The sequence below is a fragment of the Galeopterus variegatus genome, unplaced genomic scaffold (genome assembly GCF_000696425.1).
Source record: "Galeopterus variegatus unplaced genomic scaffold, G_variegatus-3.0.2 Scaffold1774, whole genome shotgun sequence".
In the NCBI taxonomy this organism is placed as follows: domain Eukaryota; kingdom Metazoa; phylum Chordata; class Mammalia; order Dermoptera; family Cynocephalidae; genus Galeopterus; species Galeopterus variegatus.
In genome coordinates this window covers 132,197-151,657 of record NW_007727885.1, presented here as the reverse complement: position 1 = coordinate 151,657, position 19,461 = coordinate 132,197, and the positions used below count along the sequence as shown (strand labels likewise).

The window sequence follows — 19,461 nt, the reverse complement described above, 5'->3', positions numbered from 1 at the left end:
AGTCCGGCCTTGTTCTTTGGCCATCTGGCTTGTCCAATCTAGAGGGTTGGAGAGGAAGGAACGGAGGAGGTGCCATGGGGAAAGGAGCAGAATGCCTTCAGAGAATTCCTTCTCCTTCCAAGGATGAATACCCAGCCTGGGAGTGCTGGGGAAAAGAGGTGTTAGATATACTTAGTGTCCAGGTAGCCACATAAACAGTCGGCTGCCAACCCACCCAGCCACCCACGGGACAAAAGAATGTGGCTGGCTGGGCAGTTGCATGGGCCACCCCAGCCCTCAACTCTGTAATTACCCATCCAGTCTGTGCTTGTCAGCTCTAGGGCAGGCGAGTGCCTCTGCCCTGGGCCTCACCTTGGCTACCAGGCCTGTGCTGGGCTCAGCGGCAAGGCCCCACCTATTCCTCAGCCACCCACCACCCCCACTCCACCCAGTGTTTCTCTCTCTCCACCAACCTTTGACCTCTGTAAGGTTATCATGTTATATAATAGCTGGCAAATCATAGTAACAAATGGTTATTATAACTTACTATGTTGCAAGCACTGTGTTAAATGTTTTTCATGCATTTTCTCATTTATGTCTCTCAATAATCCTATGAGGTAAGTAATATTATCCCCATTTTACAGAAGTGGAAACTGAGGTTCAAAGAAATTAAGGATTAAAATTCTTGCCTAAAGTCATTGAGCTGCTGAGTCAGAACCAGAGCTTAAATTTAGATCTTTCTAGGTCCAGGATGTATGCCTCCTTCTTCGCTTGTCCACTGCCTGGTCCTGCCCAGCATCGCGATCATTTGGCTCAGCCTTCTCCCCTCCCCTTCCCGTCTGAGGAGGGCTGGGAGAGAGGCAGCAGGTGGCGCCTGATGAGGGTGAATGGGGCAGTTCCAGGCTGGCCAGGGAGATGCTGGAAAACACCTTCGGGGCAGAGTTCTTTGTTCCAAACAGCTCTGAATTTCCGGACTTCTGCCAGGGGCGGGAAGTTACTTCTGCCCAGCCTATTTGGCAAGCACACCTACATCTTGGGTGCCATGATGTTAAGAAATGGAGGATGGGCTGCCTCAGGTAAAATTCCATTATAATGAACTCCATTTGAGATCTGACCGGCTTTGTTGCAATCAAGTGTGCAGCCTGGGAAACTGGAGGTGTAGTGGAGCTGATTCGCTGTTGGGTGTTGTAGGAAAGCCCTCGAAAGATTTGCAGCCTGGAAGGAGGAGAAAAGAGTCAGACCCATCCCTGGGTCTTCCTTGAATGCGATGATCCTGGATGGTTCTGGGCAGGGCTGGATGCGGGGAGCTTTGTGTTTAGCCCACCTGACAGTGCGGTGACTGTCTGTCCATTCTCTTATGGACTGTGTGTCCATTCTCCCCCACTCTCCTGTGAGCCTTTGAGAACAGGTCTGAATCCCACTCTGAAGTTTCACCACACAACACTATACCTAACACACCACAGATATACTCAATAGTTGTTTTTTGGATGAAAATATGTTTGTATGTGTACCAGGTCCCCTGAGCTAGAAAGGAGAGTTGAAGGGCGATTGCTTTATGTGGTTAAATCACCTGGTTGCAACTGGGATGAATTCTCCTCACGTATTGTACCAGTCATGCACAAGAACAAGCACTAGCATTAACCGAGCAGTATCGTATGCTAAGCACTTTACACACATTATCTCACTGAATCCTCGTAGACCTGCAAGGTGGGTATTGTTATTTTTCTCATTTCACAGGTGAGGAAACAGAAGCTTAGAGAGCAAAGGTAATTGGCTCTGGTTACAGAGCTGGTGATGGAGAGAAACCAGGCTTTGGACCCACCCAGGGAGGCTGCCTCCAGAGCCTGTTTTCTAACTGCTTCTCCCTGACCACAGAGCTCTCTGTCACTGGGGGCTGGTTCAGGGGCCAGGGCCAGTGGGTAATCAATGAGGCTGGAGGGGTGCAAACCCTGCTGAGATGGGCCAGGAGATGGGCCTGACATAGAGGCCCGCAGGGTTGCTGCTGGATCTGCAGCCCAGTGTTTTTTCACAGGAAGCCGAACATCCCGATATTTTTTTTTTCAAAAGTGAAATCTTTCCATTTTTATTTTTATTTTTATTTATTTTTTATTTTTTTATTTTATTTTCCTTTTTGTCTCTTTTTTCGTGACCGGCAACGGATTGCAACCCTCGGTGTTGCGCCTGCACCTTGCTCAGCCAGTGAGCGGCCGGTCTGTATGTGGGATCCAAACCCTCGGCGGGAGCGCCACCGCACTCCCAAGCAGCGCACTGTAGCAGTGCGCCACCGGGCCGGCCCCTATTTTTATTTTTTATTTCTACTTTTTGACAGCTGGTCAGACTTTCAATTTTTAAACACTGACCATAAATTTTTAAAATTTGCAATCACGGTTGCTGATGGGAGTGGCGGGCAAACCAAACAGATCGCAGCCAGGTTTAGCCTGCAGTCCTCCACTCTGTCCTCTGGAAGGTTCTGTCTTTCAAGGTGGCTGTTACACAGAGTGGCACAGGGCAAACCCCTTGCTTATACAGAATTCCTTACTGAGGGAATAAATGATCACTCTCCGTGGGCAATCCTCCCAGCAAGTGACAATAGCTTTGTAATACAGAGGGTTTCTTTCTTTCTGGTGAGTTATAAAAACACCCTTTCAGAATAGTAATATTCCATTAATGAATCCACTTCCCTTCCTCCCTCTCTCTTTTGCTTCTCCCCAAACTCTGTCTTCCCCGTCAGGTATTTTCTCATAGGCATTAGGAGAAAAGTCATACGAAAGAAATCAAAAGGAAACCAACAGTCCAGGAAGGGGTCTCTAGGCACACATGGGAGGTCCGGGAGGCTTTGTCGTCAGTGGCTGACACTCAGCATATGTCATGGGAAGCCCCCTCTGCACTTCTGATCTCCCAGGCTGTGAGGGCCTCATGTGGGCAGAGAGAGGATCATACTCCATGTAATCCTTCAAGGATTTTTCCCAGCCTTCCGCTTTATGCCTGAACTGATTCCTCCTACTACTCTTAGCTGGGAGAGTAATAATAAAAGAATAGCTAATATTTTTATAGAATGCTATATATTTTATAACACATCTAAGTATTTTTTCTCATAAAACAGTCTTGTGAGATAGGCAAATGGGTATAGAATCCCCTTATTGAGGTGTGGGAAAGCAGCCATGTTTTCTTTTTATTTCTTCCATTCCAAGAGATAGTTGAAACCCCGGCTCTCACAGGCCTTCCCTAACCTGCCACCCTCACTCCCCACGTTGAGTCCACAGGTGGTAGCAGGTGGGGCAGACAGTCCAAGCCCTTGACTCCAAAAATCCCAGCTCCAGGGAGAGTGTGGAGTAGGCATGGGACAGGACCTAAGTGGAGGGTGGCCCATGGACAGTCTCCTCCCCATGCCCACCTTCAGTGGCCTGTCACCCTGAGCTATTGTTCCAAAAGCTGGGCAGAAAATAGCTCACTGGAGGGAATTATTTTTTTCTCTGTTAAACTTCAATCCTGGACTACTGAAGAGCTTGGCGGCAGAGTTGTTTTTCACGTTGGGGGAAGTTCTGGGAAAAGTAAGGGGTGGGGGATAAAGGGAGGCTGTGGGTAGAGGGGCCACCACCTATTCCCCTAGGGATGGTGATGGGCCTCCTCCCCAGGACTGCTGCCCCTTGACTGCCTGGCTGGTGGCAACTCCATAGGGAGACCAGACCACCAGCTGCAGCGGGCTTCACTCTCAACTCCTTTAATCGAGCCCAGTCTCTGAGCTTGTCAATCAAATTCCTCTTCTAGGGATGTTTGCCTCTGCTGCAAAGAGTGTTGCATGAAGGGAGTGGAAATTCTGTTATCTGGTGCAGAGGCCCAGGTGGTCCACAGGCCTAGCTCAGGGCAGCCATGGGGCTGCAGATGGCCGGCTGCCAGGAGAGAAAGAGGGTGTTCCTCCAGAGACCCTGGGTTTAGTTCCTCCTCTGTCCTGAGGCCGCATTCATTGAAAGCTGTTCTGTGGATTAATCTGTTCCATCTTTGCCCCTGGGTACCAAAGAAAGACAAGGAAGAGGAAGATGGCCAGTGGTAGAGCTGGGGAAGGGGGTTTATAGTTCGGAGAGGGTTTGTGGGTTAGGACAGAAGCAGCTATTTCCTACCACTTTGTGGCCGCAGGAAAGAATCCTCCAGACACATAATGATATTTGCTAAAATGCTGGAGTAAGAGCATTATCTTCTACTGTAGCTTTGAGGGTAAGGTGAGGCTTGTGTTATGTTGGCTGGCAGTGAGTTTGAACCTCTGGACTCAGCGTGTGGATTGGCATGTGCCAGTACATGCATGGGACTTTCCACATGTGTTCATGGTGCAGGTTGTTTGTGAGCAGCATGTGTTTGTGCCTGATGCCCTTCCTGAGAGCAGTTCCTGGCAGCAAGGAAGTGACCTTGTCGACCAGGAGAGCAGGGTATGCTGAGTGGACTGGTGGAGGCGGGTCTGGAGATCTGGACATCTGGACTGTGTGGTAACTCAGCTCTGTCCGTGCCCAGCATCCATATCTGGCCACCCTGGACAGACTGATGAATTAAGTAAGGATTGGACTGGTGATATGGCAGCTGAGTTGCTCACTAATTTCCATCTGCCCTTGTTCAGTGATTTCTTCTTTCTTTTGATTTCCTCTCCCAAAGCATGTTTTTTCCTATTCAGCTGGGCTGAGTTTTCCAGAACTCTCTCCTCTACCTCTCCCTTCCAGCTCAGTTACTGATGGTTCCCAAGGTTAAAGATTTCCCCCTGAGGGGCTATGGTGCTGATGGACCTGGCCTGTGCTGCAGAAACGGCCTGCTGCTTGGCTGACCTCTGGGGACCTCTGTCAATGAGCCAGTGAGAGAGAGGCCCTGTTTTTATTTTCTTCACAACACTCAAGGTCGATTCTGGTTATAATAAGAATCTGAATGGGGTCTGAAAGTCTTCAGTTTCAAAATATCTTTACAATAATTTTAAATTGCTGTTATTCAAGACTCCATGGGTTTACTAGAAGCACTTGATAAAGGAAAGAATGGAATATACTCACTCCAGGTCTTCATAACGAGTGTGGCCATTTGGTTCATCTCTTCCCGGTGCCCTCCCGGCTCCAGCCATAATGAACTAGCTTCTCTGCCTCAGCAAGCTCTCTTCCTTCTGCCTCTTGGCTTTCGCATGTGTAGTGGCCTCTGCCTGGAGCCTCGTTACCCCACTTTCCACTACCACATGAAACTCTTTTGCTCCTTCCTGTCTCAGGTGAGAGGCTGAGCGAGCCTTGTCTTCTCTCTCCTCACTAGGATGAGGTCAGGGGCTCTCCTACGTGCTCCCGTTCTACCTTGTGCTTAGCTGGATGGTAGCATGTGTCTCACTAAATTGGAGGTTCCTGTTTGTCTGCCCCTGTAGACTATAAGCTTCAAGAGGGCAGGGTCTATGTCTCTCTCACCATTGTGTCTCTAACTTCTAGTACAGCCCTTATCATGCAGTCAGCATCTAAAACTAGGCTGGGGTCACTTTCAAAGATAAGACAGCAGAGGCCAGAGCCAGTGGCTGCCACAATGTGAGGCCCAAAAGAAACGCTGCAGCCTGCCTAGCCCTCCAAGGAGGTCCCCAAGAGGAAATCTATGCACATGAATGGCCAGAAGCCTGAGCAAACAGAAGCTCTAGAAGAGCTCTTTAGGGGGAAATCATTCTAATCAGAATCCAGAAAGCAGTTGGTGTCATCTTGGAGTGACTGCCACTGCCCTCCCACAGGAACGGGAACTCCCATTGGCCTAGGCCCTGAGAAGCTTCACAACTACTTGGGAAGTGTCCACCCCTAACTAAGAACCCAGAAGATAGAGAGGATGCCTTTGGGTAGATCAGCCCCTTATGGGACTGGAGTTGCCTGGTCGAGAGTTATTCCAGCCCTGCCTATTCCAGAACCCTGGGATCCTTCACTGATTCTGGCTCAACCCTTAGGATCTATCCCAGCATAAGTGAACTGCCTTCCCAGGCCTCTAAGAGCTAGGGCAGCCAGGAGTCCACTGAGCCAGAGCCAGCACAGTGTCTAGGTGAGGGGCCATGGCTGGCCACCTCCAGGCTCCAGCCCGTTGATACCCACCTCTGCCTTCTGCTGCTGTGGTGGTGGCTGGGAGTGGGGTGAGGAGCTGCTGCTGTCCGATAACAGACAGAGGGGGCACCTCAAAGGTTGTCAAGCTTCGAGTCCCACTGAGATGAGGACAGATGTGTGACATGGGACAAGCACTAGATGATGGGGAAGTGGGGGGAGATGACACTGGGTGAGAGAGGAAGGGCAATGGGTGGAAGGGGTTAGTAATCAGTGACATCTTGGGAGCCACAGGTCTTATCTCCCTTGTGGAGGAAGAGTCCAGATTTGCAGCTCAGCCTCCCTGCCTGTTGGGGGAGAGATCAGAATGATCCATTTCTCCCCATCCCAAGCAGTCAGAATTTTGGAGCCACAGACAGCAACAGAGAGGTGGGTGGTCAGTTGTTTTGTTTTGTTTTTACCCCAGCTCCGCAAATCTGTGCCTTTCTGGGCAATGTTTGTTTGGGGTGGAACTTTTAGGACTGAGGGCAGGCTTTCCATCCTCCACAGCACCTCTTGGAGCCTGCAGCTCTTCCCATTTTTCTGGACTCGCCAGTGAGTGTGCTGACAACAGTACAGTTCCAATAGTGACAGCTAATGTACCTACCGCTTACAGTGTGCCAGGCACCCTTCTGAGTGCTCCTCAAAGATCAGCTCACTTAATCCCATGACAGCCTCGAGACTCAGGTACTATCATGTCCCTATTTGTAGACGAGGAAACGGAAGTGGGCTCTAGGGGAAGCTGGACAGTGATCAGATAGTTGAGCGCATCAGCCTGGCCAAGGAGGCTGGCTGTAAGCAAGGGATCTGGTAGCAGGGACCCCAAATATCTCAGAGCTGGCAGGACCTGGGGTTTGGATAGTGACCTTTCATACAGTGCAGGAGGAGTTTGAGTGATTCAGAGATCACGTTGGTCCTATAAGGAAAACAAGGAAAAGAAGCCTGGCCAGGGTGGATTGGGGGTAGGGTGGGCCTTAAAGTGGCCTGCCTGAGCAAGAGTGGACTTGAGCCTACATGGACTCGGGCTAGGGTCCCAGCATTAAGACAGATGCTTAACCTAGACAGAGGCGCACAGGGGCACTCAAGGCTGGGCTGGGGAATAATTTGGAAGAAAGAAGCAACTGTCTCCTATCGTCCTGAAGTTATTTTGTTGTTGTTGTTTGATTTTTTAAGAAAAACAGAGAAAAATCATATTTAACCAACAGATGCTCCAGCAATAGCAGTGTCCAGGTCTCCCAGAGGAGTGCTGACCTATTCTCTGTGTATTCTTGATGCTTTCCCTTTGGAGTTGCCCCAGTTTCTATTTCTTGGTCTCCAAGTCACTGGACAAATAGCCTCCTCATCCCATCAACTTTTGCTTGTAGCAGATATCCTTGAGAAGTATCCCCATCCTAGTATACCAGGAAAACCCACCCAGAGAAGGAAAAGATGAGGCCACTCAGATCCCATTTACCTCTAAAATATTCCCGTAAGGTCTTGAGTCCTTGTCCATGTCTTTGGCCACAGAGGCTGGAGCCAGGAGCTGGAGTTGGTCAGGCGGGAGCAAGGGAGTGATCCTTGCCCAGCTTTTTGTTTCTCTATATTGATCGTGAGGATGGAGTCAGTGTTGGGTGGTCCCAGTGCAGTCTGCATCAGGGCCTCTTACAGGGCCTCTCCACAACTCTCCTCCTCTAAAGAATGAAATACCTGCCCCTCCCAGGGCCCGTTGTTCACCCACACCACACTCTCTCCCTGGAAGCTGCTCAGGCAGGTGATTAGAGGTCTTGGGACTTGGCCAGGTTGGTAGAGGGCAGAGCACATTCCCTTCCTTTGTGGCCTGGGACAGGTCACTTCCCCTCTGATGGCCTTAGTTTCTCCAGCTGTAAAACCAGAGAGATTGGCTGCAGCTTAGGAATGGGCTGGTTCTCTATGCTTCCCCGGCCACTCTCATGCCCACACTTTCCAGCAGTGGCAGGGCACAGCCCGCCTGTTACCTGGAGAGCAGTAATCAGCCCAGAAATCTTGTTGACAAAGCTGAGGGCAGAGTTTCCACTGGAAAAAACAGCTTGCAGGAATAATCATTGTCGATAAGAAGTGGAAAACTCACTAAATAAGCCATGTATCTCCTGCCCACTGCTTGAGACTGCATGGGTTCCCACCTCTGAGTTCTGCTTGGCTCCAAGAAGCTGCTCATGTTCCCAAGAGGGATAGGACAGTGGGCCCAGAGAGTCTCAGTGAATGGGATTATGTAGCCTGGCTCTTGTGGGGTGACCCACTAACCCCTGACACTGGACAGGGTGTCAGTCCATGACTCATAACAGGTTCTCGAGGGTGATGGATGTTCCCAAAAAGGTTAATTAAAACCGCTTTCAGGGGGCCGGACCGGTGGCACACTGGAGAGTCGCGCTCCCGCCGAGGGTTCGGATCCCATGTGGTGACCGGTTCCCACTCACTGGCTGAGCGCGGCGCGGGCGCAAAACCGAGGGTTGCGATCCCTTTGCCGGTCAGTAAAAAAAAGACAAAAAGGAAAAAAAAACCACCTTCAGGGAGAACTCTTTCCTGCAACTGCTAGGTCACCAGCCACTTAATGTTGCCGGTCAGTAAAAAAAAAAGACAAAAAGGAAAAAAAAAACAAAAAAAAACCACCTTCAGGGAGAACTCTTTCCTGCAACTGCTAGGTCACCAGCCACTTAATTCCTTGTCATTCAGTCAGCAGTAAATATGTTTGGTAAGCCCGATAAGTGTTCTTACAGCTGCGATGCCTCCCTGGAAACAACTGAGCTGCAGACGGAGGAGGCCGCAGTCTGGCGGGAGCACAGGCAGCCACTCACACTTTCATGGGCCCTTTTCCTGGCTGGAAACCATTCTCTCCAGATGGAGGCCGCAGAGCAGACGCTGTCTGCACTTTCTACCTTACTTACTGCACCCGTGGCAATCAGGATCATACATGGGAAGGTTATGGTGTCTAAATCAAAATTAAATGCAACCCAGGCTGTCCTCCTCTTCTTCCCCCCCCACTACCTCTTTCACAACATAAGCATTGTAGATTTTATATTCTTCTTGACAATTTTCCGACTGATGGATGTAAAGTGTCTTGAGGAATGGGCCCCTTTTTCTAATTTGAACAATGGTGCCATGTGGTGCCCTGCCAAACCCTCCTCTAAAGGCCCTGTGTGAATGGCCTAGTAGGTTCATCTTATATGACTGCAAGGAGCTGACCTAGGACCAACAACTGAAAGCTACAGGGGCTATTCCATCTGTGCGTAATGAAGAGCCTTCTAAGCGTAGAGCCATCCACAGAGAGTGGATTGCCGTGGGAGATGGTTCTCCATCAGGAAAAATACTCAGGGCTAGAAAATTGTTTGTCTAGAATATTATAGAAGGGATTTAAGACGGAGTCAAAGTTTGGATCTCTCTACTGGCCAGCTAACAAAAAAAGAAAGAAAAGAGGAAAGATGATTGGACTAGGTGGTGCTTAGTTACCTTCCGATCTTGAGATTTTCTGAGATGAGTGATATCTGTTGGGTTTTACTTTGCAAATTGCAGTCTGTAGAAAGTAGTTTCGAACTATTCTCACCCATATTTAAAACACGTGTAAAAAGGAGCTGGGGAGACAGTGGCAGCAAGCAGTAGTTTGGATAAGTCCTATTTACACGGTACACCCTGTCCCCTTTCCCCCACTTTCAGTCTGTCCCCCTCAGCTTCTTCTAGGAAGTAATGTTGAGAATGTTCTGGACAAAGAAAGTGTGTTTATGTTGGGGATGGTGGAGAAGAAAGAAAGCCTTGGCTGGCCACGATATTGCTGTGACTAAGTAACATACTAGAATAAAGAGACGACAGGTAGGAAGTGGGGTCACACAGCGCTCAGTGCTCTCCAGGCAGAGTCAAAGGGTGGTGAAATGAAACACAGAAAGAACAGGGTGTGTGCACATGCACACGTGCAGCGGTGGCCGGCGGACACACGGGCCTGTCTGCTCCAGAGGGAGCCCAGCGTGCGGTTGACTCTGTGTGTGCCAATTCTGGAAGAAATGTTCTCCTCCTCTGTAGGGAATTTGCTTAGCTTTCCATTTCTTTCTAGAAGGAGTGGGAGCCTTGAGCTGATGTCAACAATTAGAGAGTCCAGTTTGATCACCTGGCTGAGGGAGGACCTCTCTCCTAGGCTCCCACTCTCCACTGGGGTCTATCAGGGGCCACATCTTTTGTCCCTTCCTGCTCCTTAGCATCTGAGGGTGAGTGGGCTCAGGATTGCCTCGCTCACTGTGTGTGCTGGGGCTCACCTGCTTACTGAGGGGCCAGGAAGAAAGCTCAGTGAATGAATCTCATTTAAGGCCTCATGATGATGGGAATTCCAGTCTTGGGGTTGCACACTTCCAGAGCTGGGGAAGACCTTAGTGGTCACACCTCTTGTAAACCCCTTGTCCCCAGAATCTCAGCTTCACCACCCTCAGGACTTCGAGGAGGGTCCAATCAGTGTGGTGGAGTTAAACCGTGCTCAGGAGCACTTCGATCCTTGTCTTCCCAGTGCTCTGCCCATGACACCCCACAGCCACCACCCCAAAAGACTGTGCCAGGTGAGACTCTGCCCACAGATGCCCATTTGATAGAAGCTGCTGGAAGATGGAGTGCCTATGGTTAGCGCTGACAGGCAGACGTGTAGAAGAGGCAGTGGTTGTGACTTCAGTGACTGGAAGGAAATACGTTGCCTCCCCGTTTCTTTCTAGGGCAGGGTCAGGACTGGGTCAGGGCCAGCAGGGGCTGTGATGTGGGATGCGGGCCCTGGAGGACTAGAAGCCAGCGGCTTTCTACAGAGCTGCATTCTTCCACCTCTGCCTTTCCAAGGCTCAGTGCTGGGGGTTGGGGTATTTCTAAAGCAGGGTCAGGAAGGGGTGCCTGGGGACGGCCCCAGCCAAAGCAGTGGGATGTTCTGTGTACTCAGAACATGAATTGCTTGTGGGGTGGGAGGTATGACGTGGCAAGGGGGGTATTGAGTGGCTTTTTCCACCTGTCCTCTTTTTCACCCTGTATCTTTGCCCCACTTTCCTATAAGCTCATACTTGGACCTAGAGGGTCAATCTAGGACAGTCTCTCCTGAAATGACCATCCAATAGTGAAGAGTTGAGTGGAGAGGAGAGGGCTGTCTACTGGCGGGGGTTTTCCAGATGAGAGGGGCTGGCTGGCAGGAAGCGGGTCCTGCCTGAGGCCTGCCATTCCCTGGCCTGGGCATCCTTGGAAGGAAAAGGGCTGCGACACTCTTCTCTTGTGACCTGGGGATGGTTCTCTGCATTGTTCCCTGACTTAGTGGAAGTGAAGGGTGTCCAGGGCTTACGATTGGTGAATTGATGGAGATATATCCTTTGGGAAAGGCAGAAGAGTGGAGACTCAGAGTTAAGCTGCCTAGATGCCAATCCTGGCTCCAAAGGTGATCAACCTGCCTGTGCCTCAGTCTTCCCGTCCCTGAGATGGGGATGATAACATCCCACCTAATGAGGTAGTTGCGAGGGATGAATGAGTGAATACACGTGAAGAACGTGGAGCAGGCCTGTACGGAGCAATAGGTGTCTGCTCGGATGATTATCACTGGAAAGGGGAGGTGTTAGCAGGAGTAGGGGAGTGGTTGGGCATTGCGATTAGCCTGTTCTCGTTTGCCCCTGCGCCCTACCAGCCTCACCGTGAGACCCTGGGCAAGTCACTGAAAGTGCTCTGGACCTTGGTATTGCCACTTGTAAGATGGAGCCACTCTCCGCCTCACAGAACTCTGGTGAGGATTAAATGAAATAGTGTGTGCAGAGCTTAGGAGGCCTGGCACATGGCAGATACTCCATAAACTTTTTATTTTAAGGTCCAGGGGGGTGGTCTACCTGGATGTTACCTCTGACCTCTGAAAACCTTAGGACAGGAGAGCAGTGGTCCTCCCTGTACCCATGGTACCCTCTCCTCAGCTATCCTGAGGACCAGGAAGGGAGCTTGAGAAACCTGTAAGGCCATAGGGTAGAATCCAGAAGAGCATGGTCAGCTGGGGAGACTTAGGCATTATGAGCAGAGGGTGCGAGGGAGAGCCTGGCTTGTGCCAAGTCCCCAGCAGGTACGCCTCCCACTACCACGTCCTTGGGAGTGGGCCAGACTAGCTCAAGTTATCTCAGCTCACTGTCTATGCTGTTTACCTTGGATGTTCCCTGGGGGCTGGCAGTACCTGAGGGTGTGGCAAATGGGTTCAAGGACTGGGCTCAGCTCTTGGAACCCTTGGGCTCTCCCCTTCCCTGCTTAGTCAGGCCACAAGGAGGCAGATGTCTCTGAAGAGAAGCAAATGCTGGGGTCTGGCCCTTCCCCATGTGGGGCTTGGCTTAATCATCTTTGCCAGAGTTCAGGATCAGGTACCCGCATATCTATCTTTTTTGCCAGTCACCTCCTGTTGGCATCAGGAGAGGTAGGAAGTGTGTGTGTGTGTGTGTGTGTGTGTGTATGCACGTGTGTGTGTGTGTGTGTGTCTCTTTGCCTGTCTGTCTCTTTGGGTGGACAAACAGGACAGGGCATGAGTAGTACTGGGAAGGGTGAAACTCTGCCAGTCCCACCTTGGTGACCCATCATGCTGCTAAGACCTAGAGTCTGGGCACCTGAATCAGCCCTACTTCAGCCTTCGCTGAGGCTGGGGGTGTTGAGCGTGTCTGGGGAAGAGCTAAAAGTTGCAGAAAACATCCTGTTTGAAAGCAGTGCCTTGCTGTATTTAACCCCTATCGCACCTGCCCCGCCTACACCCCGTCTCCACAGAAAGGGGATCTCAGACACCTGCCTTTGAAGCCATCCCCGGAGGCCAGGTCCCAGAGCTGCCATCCCAGCCCACGCCAGACCATTCCCAGCTCCTCCGAGGCTCCTGCAGCGCGCCAGCTGCCCTGTGGCTCTGCTTCCCCGGGCACCCCTGAAGCCTGGGGGTGGGGCGGTGGGAGCGTCCGGTCTCCCTTAGAAAAAGGCCCTTCCTCCCTCCTGAGGCCTCGCTGTGAGGGAAGGAGGAGAGTCTAGGCAGGAGGCTGTTTCCATGTGCCCACGGACTGGTTGCTGCCCCCATACCTCCCCACTGCTTCTTGCTACTCCCTGCCCCAAAGGAGGGCCGTTCTGGCCGCTGCCCAGCTCCCGCCCCTGCCTCCCTGCCAGCCGCCACACAGCTCTCCTGCCCCCCGCCCAGTCACCCTGTTTTCAGTCCCGGATCTGGGGACTGAAGTCCCTGAAAAGAGCCTCTCGTGTCCACTTGTTGGACTGCCTAGGAGGTCGGCGCCAGGCTTCAGATAAAGCGTTTCCCCTTCTTCATTTCAGTATCTTTTTTGTCTGAAGTGTTGTGACACCTCATAGAGGAGCACCCTTGGGCCCTGCTTACCTGCCCCCTGCTCCATCAGGTAGGTGTTTCCTCATCAGCCACAATTTCCCTGGCTCCCGGTTTTCAAAGGGCAGGGGTGGGTCATGGGAAGGCGGTGGGCAGGGAAGGAAGGGACTGCAGCCAGGAGCTATGCAAACGTGGGCCCGAGTCAGCAGCAGCTGCTGCTGAGACCCCGGGGCATACGGGTGCAGTGGGATCTCTGAGAGGGGCTCAGGAGGGAGGGCCTTGCTGGCTCCCAGCTGGGACCCCAGGGGCCTTCCTGCCTGTGTGGTGTTTCCTGTGCAGCCCCTGACTCCTCTTTCTCTCTCCTGTCATTCCTGGGACTTCCACATAGTCCTGGGCCTCTTCTCTACATCTGGACCCTGGTCCTGGGCACTGGCTTCTTTGTAGCAGCAAATAACCCCAAGCAGGGTTGGGTCTTCTCTCAGCTCCCCTGAGATGGTTCTGTTCACTGAGGGCCTGTGGCTGCTGGATCTAGACTTTCTGTCCAGCATAACCCAGTGCCCAGGCCCTTACCTCCAGGCCCGGAGACGTGCTGATGTCAAGGCAGTACCTCACCCCATTGCAGGACGGCACTGCTGCTGTGCTATGGCACTGGTGTTCCAACTCGCTTGCATCATAACCTCTCCAAATGAGCCCATGTGACGATGCTGAACTCCCGTTGGACTGATTTGATTGATATTTCTTCCCACCCCCCTATTTGAGTCCCCTTTTTTCCACCAAATCCACCAGATGTTTGGGAGCCTGGATGACCCAGACTCTGTAGCAACATCCAGATGACTCAGAGCTGTGACATCTCAGCCGAACAGGGTTAAGCCACAAGCATCCTAGACAGTTTCACCCATTACCCCACAATGATATTGGGCTTCTGGGATCCCTGCCCACATCTTGGATATGTGCCATGTTCTAGAAACCCATAGGAGTGAGCTTGGACTTGGGGTGGTCTATAGGGACAGTGTTGATAGACTCACAGGTACTTTTTCTTTAATTGTTCTTAAATGATGGAATGTTCCACACAGACAGAAGGGCATATAAAACAGAGGTTTTTTGTTTTTGTTTTGTTTTGTTTTGTTTTGGTGGCTGGCATCTATGGGAATCTGAACTCTTGACCTTGGTGTTTTCACATCATGCTCTAACCAACTGAGCTAACCGGCCAGGCCAGAATAGTGTTTTAATAACAATAACAATAATAACAATAATAATAATAAGAAGAAGAAGATGATACCATATGCCTGCCACTCAAAGAAATAGAATTTCGTGGCTACACAATGCCTTTGCATACCACTCCCCCAAGGTCGTCTGTTAATCATTCTTTGTCCTTTTTTTAAGTGTTTCTCTCTCTCTCTCTCTCTCTAGATATAAATATGTGTATTTATATATACACATATATATACACGTTATAGTTTAACAAGTATAAATTTAGCTGTGAAAGGGCTGGGCAACAGTGTCACTATTATCACATAAAAATTCCCAGGAAAAGACAAGCTGAAAGGGCAGGCCCGGGCTCTCCCGCGTCTGCCTGCGACTGGGATTCCCTCTATCCCTCTGGACTGACAATGCCATATCCTTGCTTATCTGCTCTACTTCCTTCTCTTGGCACAGAGCTCTTTTTGAAATTTTTTTAAAAGTAAGTATTTGTTTTGTGCATTTCACAATAGTAATTTCTAGAGATACCACAAGGTTTGGGCTTCTTTGAGCCTCATCAGTGGAGGGGTTGCTGATAGTAGCACCTGCATTGTGGGGGTCCTAATTCATGGCTTTCTCTCTTATTTTTTTTCTGACCAGAGTGGCCATGCTGCCTTGGGTCAAAGGGGCCATTTAAACCTGTAACAATCCCTGTGAAGATTCAGGCAGTATTGGGAGAACTGGGAGGCAGCAGGGTCTGAAAGCATTTGAGGGAGGTCTGGGGAGTTCCGGAAGCCACTCTGAGCCTGACCAGAAGCAGCTGGCAAAGCCAAGGGCCCATTTGCCCAATGGAAGAGTCAAGTCATCTGTGTCCCGGGAAGGGCTTCCCGAAGCTGTTGCATTTTGTCCCTTTGTCCCTTTTCCTCAAATGTGAAACCCATCTCTAGATGACAATGCCTATTTATAAAATCTATCTCTGGAAACAAAATTAGTTGATTGCATATGACTCGCATTATTCAGAAGGACGTTCAAAATAATGTGTTAAATACTATTGCGAAAAAGGGGGGAAAAATTTTTGATTACCTTGGTACCAGGACACCAGGGGCATAAGTCCTGCTAGTCCTGAGCTGGGACTGGAATGACCAGGGCCGTAGTTTGGGCATTTAAGTCCGTTATTCTCCTCACCCTCAGGAAGAGAGGAGCTGAAGGTTTACTCTCTTCACATGAGGTGCTGAAGCTGTTAGAGGGCCCGCCTTGCAAGGTAGAAGCCTGTGACCTGCTGCAGGAGGGGCCGGTGCCAGTGGTGTGCCTACATTCATTCATTTAATCCTTACTCACTCTTGTGAAGTAAAGGAACTCTTTAGATGAGGACAGTGGGGACACAAGAGGCTAAACACCTCACCCAGAGTAGCCTGCAGATGCAGCATTTGAACCCAGGCAGTTTGACTCCAAGCCATGCTCTGAGCTAGCTGAGGTAGGAAGAGCCAAGGAGCGAGGGCCTGGGCCCTGGGGAGCTGCCTGGCTTCGCTGTGCTCCCAAGGGAAGGGCTGATGCACTGGATACAGCTGGCCCTAGAGCTGACTCTGGCTCTGGCCGTGGCCTGCTTGCTGTTCTTACAGGGATGGAGGCGATGGCTGCCAGCACCTCCCTGCCTGACCCTGGTGACTTTGACCGGAATGTGCCCCGGATCTGTGGGGTGTGTGGAGACCGAGCCACAGGCTTTCACTTCAACGCCATGACCTGTGAAGGCTGCAAAGGCTTCTTCAGGTGAGTCTTTCTCCCAGACTGTCCCCAATGGCAAGGGAGGAGAGGAAACAAGATTTTCCCTTGAAGAGAACCCCTGCATTTTTCGTGTCTCCTTCCTTACCATTGTTGTGGAACATGCCAGCTCTCACAGCCACCAGGAGCAACGGGGTCTTGGTGAGGGGTGTCTTCTTCCCTCCTGCCCTCAGTTCCAGCTGTGTCCTCTGACCCTCTCAGAATTGCTTTCTGAGGTCACTCTGTTGGTCTCCATCTTTCCACTCCTCCACAACCCACAGCCCCCTGTGCTGACCCATGGGTCTGTCTTTCCAACATGACCCTCCTCCCCCACTGATGATCACAGCTTCTTAATCCAAGAGACAGGCATGTCTTTGGGGAATCTCAAGAACTTGGCTTCAGAGCTTGCCTTCCCATCCAATCCAAACTTTCTTAGAACTAGGGAAACCGCATCCCTTGTTGGGCCACTGTTCCTGACCTGTGCCCATGGCTTCACCCTGGCTTGCTTGTCCCGGGTCTGAAAGGCAATCTCAGAATGCCCAGGCACTGTCAGGAGTGTTACAGCATTCCTATTTGATCTACCCTTCTTGCATGAGCCCAGGATTACAAGCACAAACAGTGTAGGGAAAGCTCTGGAAAGGCTGAAGGAGTTTCCCATCCAAAGCCAGGAAGGGAGGGTGGGAGAGTGATGGATTACGGGATGGAACTGGGAACCACAAGAAATAAGCATTTGACATATATTTGACAGAGAAAGAGTAGCCTGGAAGAGGGTAGCCAGAAAGAGAGCTTCTGTCTGACAGTCTAGATTGGAGGTGGGTAGAGTGGAGGATGGGGCTCTAACCACAGGGAAGGAGAAAATCATGTCCTGGATGAGGACGCTGAGGCTGGCCTGGTTCTGCCTGAATGGGGGAGCTTGTCTGGCCATGAGGGCAGGGTGATTCCGGGACTCCTGGGCTCTCTGTAAATGCAGGCTCCCGACTCACCTGTCCTCTGCCCCAGGAACCAGCAGGCCTGGAGTTTCATGGCCTTGAGCAATTGCTGGGCAGTGGGGTTTCTGTGGGTGCTAATTGCCTGTTTGGCCTGGCGCAGGTTGCCTGCCTGGCTTCCCAGCAGGCTCTCCCAGCTCGGGGAACCAGATCCACAGCATGGCTGGCTCCAGGTCCTGCTGCTGCATCTCTGTCGATCCTCTGGCCTGAAGCCCACATTTCCTGCAGGATGGGGCTTTCAGGACCTGGGATGTATGTCCCAGGTGCCACCTGAACCCTTTCCTCCCAGGGCCTGGGAATGGGGACACTGCCTTCTGAGTGATGATGGGGAAGGAGTCTGGATGCACACACTGGGCCCTGCTTCCTGTCATGGAGCCACTCAGAAATGTGGAGGCATAATTAACTGCATGTCCTTGCTCCATTACCTTGACTTCTCTATGTTTCAGTTAACTCAACTAACCATGTGCATGTGTTGATATCTGACCCCCTCTACTATATAGAGTTAATATGAGGATCAATGAGATGACATATATAAAAGTGCTTTGAAAAATAAAAAGTACAATATATTATTTGTGAGCCTGATAGGCCACTACTGATGTCCTTAGCGAAATCGTGCCCTAATAAAATAAACGAAAGTCTCTCCAGCCATCCAGCCAGCCACCTTCCTTTTGGTTTTCTTTCATTTGCTCCTTCACAAGATTTGAATGAACATTTATGATCCAGACATTAGTGTAGGAGCTGGCAATATGGAGATCCTCACCATTCTGCAACCAAAATGTCCCCAGCAGCTCTCGGGCTGTTTGGTTAATGCACGGAGCCCCTACCCACAAAACCTCTCCCTCTTCCCAGGCCATGTACCCCCTGAGATCCAGCTCTGGGAAATGGGACCCTTAGGTGGCTGCTTGTTGGATTATGACATACTGGAGGTCAGTTCCTCAGTAGAGTAGCTCTAACTCCTGTGCACCTGTGGTTGCTGCTGTTGGACACACCACTAGGCTTTGAATCCTTGGAAAAGGACCATGTGAGGCATCTGGGTGGAGGGAGGACAGGTCCTGTCATCACCAAGGCCAAGGGTCAGAGATGGCAGAATGGGCAGGAATGGATCATTTGTACATACATGTCAACACAGACCAGGTGTTGCTTGTGGGCACATGATGCTGTCATAACCCTCTCCACAAGACCCCCTGTATAAGTCTGTTTATGTTGCTTATAACAAAATACTTGGAACTGGGTAATTTATAAAGAAAACAAAATTAATTGCATACAGTTTCTGAGGCTGGGAAGTCCAAAGTCCATCTGGTGGTGGCAACAGTGACTCAGCGGTCTCACATTGCAAGATGATAGAAGCAGAAAGAGCAGAGAGAGAGAGACAGACTCTCCTCTTCTTTTAAAACCCTCAGAACCACACCCCTGACCACAATTTTTAATCCATTCACTACTGCACAGTCCTACAATCCAATCACCTCTTCAAGGCTCCACCTTTCTATTACTGTAATAGGATTTCCCACGCTCTTAACAGTCACAGTGGAGGCTGAGTTTCTAATACATAAAACTTGGAAGACAATTCAAGCCTCAGTGAGTTTTGGGGGGACATAATTCAATCCATGACACCCCCTTAGAGTCTGCTGCTGCTGATGGCTACAACCACTGCCTGCAAGGCCTGGCATTATGGGCAGCAGGCGGCTTCTGTCTCATTATCCTATCTTTAGTCTACCTTGTATCTTTACTGTCCCCATCTTGATGACTGAGCCAGGCTGCAATTTCTAAAGGGCCAACATCTCTATTGTTTGGCTTGAATTTTGTTTGATGTATAAACATAAATAAATACACACACACAGAGTTGATCCTTATTATTCATGGATTCTGTATTTGCAAATTTGCTCACATGCAAAAATTTACCAAAATCAATACTTGCAGCACTTTTGTGGTCATTTGTGGTCATATGCAGAGCAGTGAAACATTTGAGTTATCTGATGTGCATGTTCCCAGCTAAGGTCAAACAAGGTGACAATTCTGCCTTCCATCTCAGCTTTCATATTATAAACAAGTATCCTCTTCACGATCTACTTAGAATTTTTTTTTTTTTTGCATTTTTGTGATTTTTGTTGGTGATTTCACTGTTTAAAATGGTTCCCAAGCATGGTGCTAAAGTGCTGTCTAGTGTTCTTAAGCACAAGAAAGACTTGATGTGCCTTCTGGAGAAATTGTG

General features: G+C 50.3%; 1 protein-coding gene across 3 annotated transcripts in view; it reads left to right on the top strand.

Moving 5' to 3' along the window:
- Nucleotides 1-19,461, top strand: part of VDR (vitamin D (1,25- dihydroxyvitamin D3) receptor) — a 56,955-nt gene that overhangs the window by 9,171 nt on the left and 28,323 nt on the right. The window contains exons 2-3 of one of the 3 annotated variants that reach the window (XM_008578848.1): nt 13,323-13,402; nt 16,128-16,275. In XM_008578848.1, coding sequence (XP_008577070.1) covers nt 16,130-16,275 — 146 coding nt within the window. In that variant the 5' untranslated portion in view covers nt 13,323-13,402; nt 16,128-16,129. Of the gene's footprint in view, nt 1-13,322; nt 13,403-16,127; nt 16,429-19,461 lie in introns of all 3 variants that reach the window. The other 2 variants (XM_008578850.1, XM_008578849.1) reach the window with 2 other exon arrangements.